Source organism: Anopheles gambiae, chromosome 2 (genome assembly GCF_943734735.2).
Source record: "Anopheles gambiae chromosome 2, idAnoGambNW_F1_1, whole genome shotgun sequence".
NCBI lineage: Eukaryota > Metazoa > Arthropoda > Insecta > Diptera > Culicidae > Anopheles > Anopheles gambiae.
Window position 1 is genome coordinate 10,498,895 of NC_064601.1, and position 11,840 is coordinate 10,510,734.

The window sequence follows — 11,840 nt, forward strand, 5'->3', positions numbered from 1 at the left end:
CCGCATTCTGGCTGTTGACCGGAGCATAAGAGTCAGGAACGCATTTTGAAACTGCAACCGACAGGCTGTGTTGCCTGTGAGCGTTTAAATTGCGCTCTCATTAGCACTGTGTTGCACATTTTGACTTTTGGCATCGAGGTGCATTGAGCTCGCCTTTATCGGTTCTTTTGTGTTTGATTGCTTTCTTTTATTTTCCTTCTTTTTTTTTATTTCTTATCAAAACAATTTTCGGAATGATCGGTATTCGTTTGGCTGCCATGCGACGCCTTCCCGCAAGGCGATAGAAAGCCAAACTTGCAAAGAAATGGAATAATTTGCATCCGATTATCTTTCGCTCCGATCACTCCCGTCCTTCGCCCGCCTTGTCTGAACCGTTCCAACCAGATCCCAATTACAACCGATATCATCCTCACCCGGGATGTGTGGGGCGTTGGAGTGGTGACGCGTTTATCGGCCGTTACATAACGCATAAACAAGCGCCTCCCCCGTCTCGGGACCGATCGCTGAAGTTCGATTATTCAACCGAAAGCTGTCGCGCTTTCGAATCGAACAACTCACCAACTAATACACACACACACACACACATTCAACTTCAGCAACATGTTTTTTCCACCCTTGTGTGTAACTATCGCTGGCCGATGCGACATCGTGGTTTTATTTGCCTAATATTTAACGCCCCTTCGATGACACTGAAATGGAAACGAAGCCACACAAAAATCTGCGGCTTAAACGGGGAAACGAACGAAAGATACGCTGATGCTAACGGCCCACTGACGACGAGCGTTTGCTGGACATTCCCGGCATCCATGGATCTGTGTCATTACGTGTTGGTTGAGTCAGTTGGTTGGCGTGATGTTAGTCATTTGCTGCTCAGTGAGATACATTTGTGGAACTAGAGGTGTGGTAACCATGCGACATCAAGACTGTGAAGATAGGAATGCAAAACTTGCTTATCTAGATTCAGGTCCGATACGCGTTTATCAACGGTTTCCATGCGCACGGGTGCGCTATGCGCAGAGGCTAATTTCGTACCGCTGGACAAAATAATGCCGATAAGGTGTTGTGATTGTGAAGCGTTTTCAAGTGCAACTACGGCACTGCGTCTAGACGTATGACTCGTGACTATTGGACCGAAATAAAACAAAACACAAGCTTCAAACTGCATCAAAACCGTTGAAGCCTACAAAAACCGATTAGTTCTTGATCGATTTGTAACGCATAGCGTAGGTCAACCCTGTAAACATCGCCAAGGTGATGAACCAGAGTACTCATCACGGTTGCGTATTTGCTGCTGCTCGCACGACCCTGGCACGAAAGACACAGCATACACAATCCACTCCACACGCTTTGCACCTGACGCGTCCGAGAGGTCGTCTCTGGGCTCCGCGTTTCCTTTTTGTGTCCGAACGCACTGCAGAGGTCGCACGCACGATCGCGTCGATCGTTCGATCGGTTCGACTAAACGCATCCCCGCGGGGTGCTGTCCGTGAGCGAAGCCCAAAATCAAAGCCGAGACCGCGGGCAGGCTAAGCCGGTTTTCTTCCGGGGACTGGCTGCAGGAGCGGACCAACCGAAGAGAGCGAGAAACTTTAAGCCACTCTCGCACCGCACTGCGCAGCGCTTATAGGTGCGGGGGTTTCGAACGTCATCGTCGACGTCATAACGCTGTAACGGGGAGGAGGTCAAAGACGAAGACCGTGTGATCTCCGTTGCCCGTTATCTCGCGCTTCTCTCGCACGATGCGTGATTTCTCCCTCTCGAATGCCTCTCGCAGTGTGTCTATGTGGAGGTCCCTTGTGCTGCAGCGTATACACGCGCCGCGCAGCAGTGCGTTGTCCCGAGCGTGTTCGAGAGATCGTCGATTCCCTTGCCGTGGCAGTTGTGTGCCGTCTGTCGGTAGGTTCTGTTCGTGCGGTTGACGCAGGGTACGGATTTGTGAACGTCGCGTTTTCTGTGCGCGCCCGACGGTGTAAGCAACAAAAAGCGAGATAGGAAAGAAGAATAAGCGAGTACCAAAACACGATTTCAGCTAGCTCTAAACGATGCGCCAATCTCACCGGGAGCACGTGAGATTTGATTTGTTAGAATAAAGCAAGAGCAGCAACACAAGATAAGCTCAGTGGATAAGTGGAAGAGTTTCTTGCGAAAATGTGCTCTTACTTACGAAGCGGGAAGCGGTGAAGAGGAGTGAAGAAGCTGCATGCACAGCAAATCAACCATTGATAACGTTCATCTTTGCTGCTAAAAGAAGAGCCGTTGAAGTGATTTGCTCGCAGCCGTGTGTGTGTGTCTGTGCGTGCGCGTGTTTGTGTGTAGCGAAACGAAGCAACGAAGAATTAGCGCGAGTGCTGGGTCTGTGTGAAGGGAAGAGACGGCAAAGGGAATGATCTTAAGCATCGTAAGATTTTCTTCACCTTTGCCTGCGTCTCAAGTGTGGCCGCGAGCAGCATAGAAACGCGAAATTCTCAAAGCAAAGTCGAGCGATGAGTGGAAAATTGCAGCATCCAGCGGCGGTTGTGTGTGTGTGTTTCTGTACGGTGAAGGAAGATCGTTCTGATCGTCTGCCCATGGGCCATGCAAGCTAAGCATCGGAGTGTGCAAGTGTCCGTGTGTTTGCATTGCCATCTACGTGTTTGTGTTTGTTTTTGTTTTTTTGCTGCTAATGATTTTTTGCACCATTTTGAATGCTCCGTGTGAATGATGCGATAAGAGTGACGGGCCAAGTGTTGGAAAGAAGAATTTTAGGATTTTTTTAAAAGAAAAATTCCAAACACATACACACGCACACGCATCGTGTTTCGTGAGAGCGGCCTGCCGAAGGTCGAGCCAAGCCGTAAAGGATACGTCTATCCCATGTCAGCAGTGAACCTGTAGGTACGTCTCATGTTGCTAGGTAGAAAAGCAAGCTTTGCCGTCAGTTTGGCTTTTGTGGCCCCCGAGGCGTAATCGATAGCCCATCATCCTTTCTACTACCCTTCGTAAGGTTTCCCTCACATCAACCCAATTGTTTCGTAACACACACACACACACATGCACCAATAGAAATGGACAAAAGGAAAGGATCTCAAGGACAATAGTGGGATGTGGCGGTGAGGCAAGAAATGATCATGGAGCGAAAGATGGAATGAAAAAAGGGATCACCAAACCCCGGTTTATGAGTCCACAACAGCCGTTTGTTAGGAGCGCTTTGTTGCTGCAATGTCTACTCAACAGGCCGATGATGTATGGTGGTTCCGTTGTTCGGCGGGTTGATTGAATTGTTGTGGTGTTTTTGTGCCCGCCACCAAGCGAAGAGTGTTCAACCTAATCGTACAAGTGGAGAGCTGATAGCGAAAGGTCACTGCGGCTGATTAACAGCGGGCAGGATCGATTACACGTTACAGCTCGTCCATGGTCGAAAAAACGCACCCTTGGAATGCAGTGGAATGCAAAAAGATTGTACCAAATGAACCACCGCACAGCCATTGGCCAGCCATTTGTTTGGGGAAACACGGTCAAGGGTTAACAACGTTGAAACGGTTTTGTATTTCGGAAACCATTTAAACGATTAAATCAGTTTCACAACAAAATTGTTGTGCCGACCGGGCGGAAGAACTGTTCATCCCTGTAATATAATTATCAGCTTAGGCTACTCTATTCCAAACTATCTACGTTTCCGGGGCGTTGGTAATCCGATAGTCCGACCGGGACCAGGCGTTATCCTTCCGGGAAGGATGTTTCATTTAAAAGTTGCTCTTTGCTGTCTCTCGGTTCAGTTCCGTTTCAATCTCTTTTTCTTTCACAATGACTCTCTCAGATTCTCTCTCTTCCTCTCAGTAACAATCAATGATTCATTATAATTGTTTCAACAAGCCGCACAAAGAGGCAGGCATGTTTCCATTAAACAGTGAAGATCACTCTTTAATGCAAATCACACTGTATGATAAATCAGCACACACACACATACACGCCAACACATCTTCCCATTTGCATGAATCATTAATATGCTTCCTCAGAGTGGCGGGTGGAGGGGAATAAAATTCGTCAAAACCCTTCAGCGTGCGGGTATAAATAATTCCTCCTCTACCCCCTCCTCACGAATGGTGATGCTATAATTATCACGTGAATGAAATTGAATTGCGAGTGATAAATATGGCACAAACACAAAAAACAGCTGAACATACGGGACTGTTCCGATTAAAGATTTTTTACACACAACCGACAACAATACTGATTTGTTCAGCCGGTAAAGCACCGACCGTGTGCCCTCAAAACATCATTTTGCGCTCGCGCTGGTACCACCGAAAAGTGGCCTCCTTCACAGCGAACTTGGGGCCGTGCACAAGGGGCCGTGGGTGGATCGTCCGAGCCGATCTTCCACCTGTGTAAACCAGCGGCTGGACTACGCGCGAAACTAGCTCCATCGCTCCAGCGTTGTATGGATGTACACCAGCATGTGTGTGTGTGTGTGAAGACGTGCCAGATCTTGTGCCGATCGGACAACTTTTTCGCCTACTTTTACGAATTAATAATTGGCTGTAAACACATCCGGACGAGAAAGCCCCGCCGACACCGGCAAAGCAAAACCAAAAAGGCAGACAAGAAGGGGGGGGTGTGACTTCTCCACCATTCCGTACTGGTCTTTACCCCTTCCGCCAGTGCCATGCTTTTCGGGTGGGTTTGCCATAAACAAATAAATAAACAACGGGCAGAGTGAAATTTGAATTCAAACATGCCCCGCACGCGCATCAACCGGACCGATGTGACGCATGTTTGTAGAGCACGCTGTGACTAAGAAGAAGTTCACGGTGCACGGTTTGCAACATTTTAGTTCAAATTGTGCAACTATTTAATCCAAATGCGTCACTATTTTATTACTTAGTGAATTTGTTTCTACAAAAAAGACTGTGTGAAGCTTCTTTTAAGCGATTTTAGAATAATTTCTACAACCAAAAAGAACATTTACTTAAATGGAATTAATTAGCAAAAGTTTTAAGCAACCTTGAGCACGGTATCGCAAAAGAATCCGTGCAAATGTTTGCCATTCTCAACCATCCACTGCCCTTTGCGCTGCTGCTATCAGAAGGGAAAGGAAATGTGTGTGTGTGTTTTCGTTCGCAAAATCCACAACGCGAGCACGAGTTCCAAGGAAATTGTAAACCCCGTACCGTACCTTCAGCGAGGCCGAACGGCATTGGAACGTGGACAGGGCGGACAGGGGGAAGCTGTAGCCAATGCATCCTCCCGTGCCATCCTCCTCAGTGCCGCAACTGCAAACGGATCCAGATGCAACCCGAACGAATGCAGCCAGGCGAGCAGGAGGGGGGGTTTTCTTTCGCTCGACTCGAATTATGCTTCCTCTTCTTTGGGCGGGTTGTGCTGTCTGTTTGCTTTTAAAATTTGTACTGCCCCACGAGCGCGTCATACACATGTGCCTGTGTCTGTGTGTGTATCTGTGTATCGGCTTACATTCGGTCTCGGGCCACCTCGGTCCGCCCCGTCGGTTATGTCAGTGAAACGAGATATGGATGCAACGCTTTCCATGGCCAAAACCCGGTTTGATAGGTAAAGCAGAAGAGCGAGATGGCCGTGTACAGAGGGAGTAGGATGCTTTGCTCTGCCGGTGCAGCAGTGTTACAGTTTGTCGTTTTTCGTCGACGTCGTGTGCTGCTTGCATATGGGACGGGCAAGCTTGTAACTTCTTCCCCCCCCCCCCCCCTTTAACTTACATGTTTCATTTGCATCCAATCCAATGGTTTGTACATAGTTGCAATTGCACATTGCCAGAGGGAAAACATACAAAAAGAAATAAATCGGTAATGATACTTGCACACACACACACACACACACACACACACACACACACACACACACACACACACACACACACACACACACACACACACACACACACACACACACACACACACAAACACAAACGGAAGAGGAAAAGTTTCAGCCACTTTCCTTCTGGACGGGCGAGCTCCTACCGAAGGCCAATGCTAATATTTATGTAATTCCGATGCACTACAAACGGCACCGATTGGCGAGATGCTGTGATTACGAAATATCGAGGATCAGATTGGGTGTGCAAGGAGGTGGGAAGGTCCAAAAGGATTCCCACTGTGTGGGTATACTAGTAAAGGAGATTAAAACCTGAGCACGGCTCAAAGCTGGGCCGTGCAAGGCCGTCTTCATTTCCCTATTTGGAGGAAGTCCGAGCCCGCGCTCCAGCAACCAGTTGAGCAATTTTTATTGGTATCGAAGCGCGCCGGTAGCTTTCAAGCTCGTCTCGATTCCCCCGAAATGTGTGAGGTAATCGACAGTTTTGCATACGGACACACTGGACTGGACTGGACACGGGTATCATTTATCACCTGCCTGGTTCCACTTTCACTTTCGAGTGAAGTGCCAAGGGAAGCAAGCACACAGTTATTATTTGGACACATTTATACCGGTCGCAAAGGAGCGTAATCCTTCAAAATCGGATGTATTAGTGCCGTGCAATTTAAGGTCCCCTATAAGCCATTGATTTATTTTAATTTGTAAGCTGGCATTAACTGCAATCAATTTGTTAACAATCAGCGTGCAATTAATCATAAGTAAGTAGGCTTATCGTTGCACGGTATCGTTCAGACTTTACACCGATCAATGGGTCCCTGTAAGTGCTAAGAAATATGTCCCAAGAAGCTTCCCCAGACCGTCCCCCAGAGTGACCTCCGGGCGAGGTGAAACCGTATGGCATTCGATGTTCAATGCGTTTCCAGCGTTACGCACTAACTCACCTGTTCCGTAAATCAATCGTTACCCTGAACTTGTCCGATTCGGACAATTTGGGGACTGCAAAGCACGTACCGCGTGTACAGCCGGACACGTTTTTCCATTACCACCTTAGGGGGTTCATTACGCATGCACCGATTGACGCCGTGCCAACGATAATATTGTATTGCCCTTCCGCCTTCAATTCCACCTATCCTCCCCCCCGAAGGCTAATTACTATCAATCGCGTCCGATCGACGTCAAACAAATGGTTCGGGTCCGTTCTTGACATTGACATCGTTACGAGCGATAACCGTCCGGGCGACATGTGGCCACCGGCACCGGTGTGATGCAACGCACTTATTCTGCCCTTCACATGGACGTTTGCGTTATGCAAATGGCTTACCGCGCGGCTACATGAGGTGAAATATACAGCGAAATGAACTATTTGACAGGTGAAATATCTGACAGGTACAGCTAAAGGGTTGGGGGAGACACAACATCCGCTTTCGAAATTCTATTAAAAATAATATATTCATAAGTAGAACATTCCCTAATTAGAAGAAATTATGAACTGTTGACTGAAAATTGACGAAGTACTCGATATTGAAGTTATTTAATGGATTTAATTACGATTTTGTGCACGTTATTTGTTTACATTGCACATCAGCTGGTTGCTGTGATGCTTTATCCGTCAGATATTTCGCCTGTCAAATAGTTCATTTCGCTGTATATTTCACCTCGTGTAGCCGCGCGGTTACGGAATGATTGCAATCAAAGTAGGCGGTTTCGGCGGTGGACCGTCGTTTCAACCCCGATCCTTGAAGCGCTGTTGTCAGCAGCACATGTCATCTAAGCCGGCCTTGGGCTCGGCACGAGATGCACTCTCCATGAAAGGACAGGTGTTTGGCGGGCGATAAGGTGGAATTTACCGTAAAGGTGACTGGCATCAAATTCGCCTTAGAAGGCGGACCTTCTGTCCCAGACCTTCTGCCCAGAAACGTCAACGCCAAATGTGAAGCGCACCCGCCAAATGGTAAGATACCGTGGCTTTGGCGTGGACGACGTGTACAGGCAGCGGGCCGCGGGAATGGGTTGCGTTTTAGTGGCCAGCAACTACCTTCACCTGTCCATCAATCGGTTTCATTTACGTGCCCGTCACATAAACGGAAGCCAAATGCTACAGCCCACCCCGCGAAACGCGTAGCGTCGCAAACACGTTGCATTTTAGTGTCTAATTATGTCCGCCGACAACGGGCCAACGGGCCGATATGGCTATTCGTCGCCAAACAATGCCGCTAGAGATTGCCTATTAACGTGCTGTGTTCATTTCTCGTTGCAGAATTCTGCCGCTATTTGTCGTCGATGTTGCTGCTAGCGAAGAGCATCAACCCGCCAACAACCGAGCCGGTGCGATGAGCCAGCTGCCGCCTTCCGATGCTTCGTTCGAGAAACAGCAGCAGCAACGACCGCAGCCTCACGTCTGAAGGATTGCTTCAACCACAACCATAAGGCCGCACACGCACATACGCCGCGGAATTCGCTGCAGTGCAGCAGCAGCATTTCCCCCTTTTGCCGATTAGGTGTATCAATTTGGCGTTCAAGCCTCCCTCCCCCCCTCTAATTGTGTGATAATCACACACACACTTATATACACCGGTCAGCCATACAGGCACGCAAGCAGGCACCAGCATGTCGCACCGAATGTCACCCAAGACGCGGGTCGTGTTCAAGTTCATCTTCGGCCTCGGCATCTGGTCGTTTCTGGTGCTGGGCTTCTTCAAGCTGAACGGCGACCCGGTGATGCCGCACCAGTTCCAGCAGTCGCCCATCAACGGCCGGCTGCTGCTGAACAAGGACAACCGATGGACCGGAAATGAGGCCACCTCGACCACCACCGACCGCTACCTGTCGCCGGCCGGGCTCGCGGGCGCAATGGCCGGCGTGGACGAGGTGCTCGTCGATAATCGTGCTGGTAAGTCGCTGCTGCTTCTACACCCTGTGTTTGTCTCTCCCTCTTTCTCTCTGCCTATCTCTCTCTTTCCCCTATCCAATCTCCGTCGCATCGTGGAATTGCATGCATGATTAGCATTCTTTAGCCACATCGGGCGAGGTAATAAAATGCGAAACCTGTCCGGCCCATTATGGCGCTGCACGGCCCGGCCGAACTGTCCACACGGTGACGAAGAGTGAGACGAATCAGAAGACGGTAGCTAGCACTCGTCAAGAACCCCTCAACCTCTTGATGTGCTGGAGTAGTCTTCTACAGTACAGCAGAGCTTCCTGTGGCAAGTGTAGCGCTTCTTCTTCCCTCCACTCCCGGGGGATGTTGTGCCCGGATGTTTGATTCGTGATCGTCGGTATGCAAATGGTCTGGCTGGGGCTTTTTTTACTGCCTTTAAAGTTTGCTTGCCGGGGAGCTCTTAGACCAATCAGCTATTCTGAGTTTTGTTGTGTTAATAATTGAGAGTTTAAACCATCTGCAGAACAGTGTTGGCTCCTCCACTGGAGGAGTGTGGAGTACACTTGCTTGAATGGCAAATCTGGGAAAACGATTAACTGCGAGGCTAATAACTTCTTGCGTTGCGTTATGGTGCTTCAGTTTTTGCTCCGAGAACACTGCACCAGGAATTTCCAGCAAAAATCAACTTTGATCACACACATGCTCTATCCACTCGCTTAGCTCGCGCTACTTCAAACCAGCGAATCGTAACGTCTGTCGTGTGTTAATTGATCAACTGATCACACATCTGTTTCCTTATTGATGCTATCACACGACGCTGTAAACGTTCGCAGAAGAGTTGCAAGTTCAAAGAACCTCACCGCACATTGGCACATTTATCCACTCGATCTGGTTGACGGTGGGATGGTGGTGTGGTTTCCGTTCTTAAAAAGCCTAACCATTGAATTCGCTGCAAAGTTTGTTTACCCTCGGTAAACATCAACTTCCCGTGACTTCAATCCAGTGTGTTATTTCTCCAGCAGTTCTGGGAAGCGTCGCGAAAAAGAGACGGCAGAAGAAGTGTCCCATCTTACCGTTTTCCTTACCGGAGGTGTGGTTGTACAGATTTCAAGCGCTTAGCAAACAATAAATAAAAAAAGGGATTTAAATCGAATCGTTCGATCCCAAAGCGTTGGTAAACTTTCTGCCACTTTTGGAACTGTATTGGAACTTGAGCCTCTGCCATAAAGAAAAGAACGTAGCCGTACTCTCACACGCGCTGTGATTGTAGCAGTTTTGTTTGCTGGTGTGAAAACAAATCCCGATCCCCTCGTGTGGGGGGTACGTGTTGCTCTCATCTCTATCTCCGCGTCTGCCTTTGAGCATCGAAATTTATTGCGTCTGTCATCTCGGAGCAATTTAACGCCTACTTCGTCTCGCGACGCGGTTGTCGCTGTGTACCCACAACACAGCAACATGGTGTAGCCGTCCTCTCTGCGCCACCTAAGCCACCGATTATCGAAGATGTCACCCAGCCGTTTTGGAGTTTTCGGGCAAACGGACCCAGCGGAACAACATCTCGACAACAGTCGTAAACTATGCCGACAAAAACATTATTTACATACACACGCTTCTTCCAATCACCGAAAACTTATGTCTTCTAGCAAGTACCAGCAACAGGACGTTCGTTCGTGTTTGGAAATCCCCCGGAGTAAAACCTAAACTCCCCACTCCGATGGATCCATCCGAGCAATATCTGAGCGTACTTAAGCTTGAAAAGTTTAACAACCGATCGATCGTAAATGTTTAATGACACTGACGAAGCCTATTTACAGTCTACGTTGGAGAATCGATGGAAAAGAAGACCAGTTTGAGCTGAGGCATGATTGCAGTTGGAAGAATTTCTCTATATTTTCTTTTTTTTATTATGATCACACAAGAACATGTTTAAAACATTTCCTGTACGTCTCCTGGATGTCTTGAGATATTGATGGCTTGACCTATTTCTGCAATGGGGACAACCGCCATCTCCTGATTTTTGTTTGGTCAGGTGTACCTTGTTTTCCATAAATACAAGATTTATAAGCTTCTTTTAATATATCCCTTGAATGGGAAGTAAGGCAATGAATACTCGCAGGAAATTTGCATACACAATTTGCATAAACAAAAACAAAACAAAAAGAACATAAATACTACCTTACATGGAACGCTTTTGGTTAAAAATGATGCGAAACCAACGGGTGGACACGATGGCTTGACCTCAACCACTGCAGCGAAGAACCTACATATTGATCTTTGCTCGTAAGATGTCTTGCGTACACCTGTGGCAGAGTAGTTTCTGAAGCGAAAGACCACACAAAACATCAGGAAACTAATCGGCAACTCGGGGATTGGGGAACTCAAAATACGAAGATAAACTACCGAACCGATCTCTCCCACGTTGGCCGGCTACATACCAAACTGTGACATTCGGCACATCGATGCCAAAGCATTGGACTCCACTACCAGTGGAATGCGTTCCTAACTTTTCCCCCCGGCTTCGACCCCCTGGAGCCCTGGAACCTTTGAATAGAGGCCATCATCTTTTGAGGCCGAAGCGATCAGGCTAGAGGATAGTGATCGTGTACCCATGGTCCATCAAACGATACGATTCGTTCCCGATTTTCGCCTATTTTTGTCCACCCGGGTCCATCACCGTCATCGTCATCGTCATCGGTGAGCTGGCCGCGCATGTGAGTGCTTTCGTCGTGTGCGTTTCGTCTATTGATTTATTGCCCGGTTTGCCTCTGTCGGAGGCAAAGGCAACGGGCGATCGCACGCTGGCCCCGGGCGGCCCGCGGCCACGAGAAGAAGCCAGGCTCGGAATGGGTTTGGGATTTAGATCAAGTAACTGTACTTTGACTGCCGAGGACCGTGAGTCTCCACCCCCTTGCTATCGATTCTGATGGCATTCTGAAGGCGTTCGGCCCCCTGGATGCCCTTGGGCATGGGAATGTTCGGCGCCTAGCTGCTATTAGGCGAGGCAGAGTCCCGGGTCTTCGATTTCGTTTTCGATTCCCGATTCCCGTACGTTGAGACGGACGTGCTTCTGCTGCCGCTGCTGACCTGTGTAAAGAGGACGGCAAAGTGTGTTGCATACGGACGGAATTGAGGCTAGAGA

The 11,840-nt window shown here is 48.5% G+C and overlaps 1 protein-coding gene across 3 annotated transcripts in view; it reads left to right on the plus strand.

Annotated features, from left to right (window-relative positions):
• Window positions 1-11,840, plus strand: part of LOC1281308 (uncharacterized) — a 108,479-nt gene that overhangs the window by 90,781 nt on the left and 5,858 nt on the right. For 2 of the 3 annotated variants that reach the window (XM_061645278.1, XM_061645279.1), the window contains exon 4: window positions 8,081-8,713. In XM_061645278.1, the coding sequence (XP_061501262.1) occupies window positions 8,431-8,713 (283 nt within the window). In that variant the 5' untranslated portion in view covers window positions 8,081-8,430. Of the gene's footprint in view, window positions 1-1,752; window positions 2,875-8,080; window positions 8,714-11,840 lie in introns of those variants that run through there. The other variant, XM_321253.5, reaches the window with a different exon arrangement.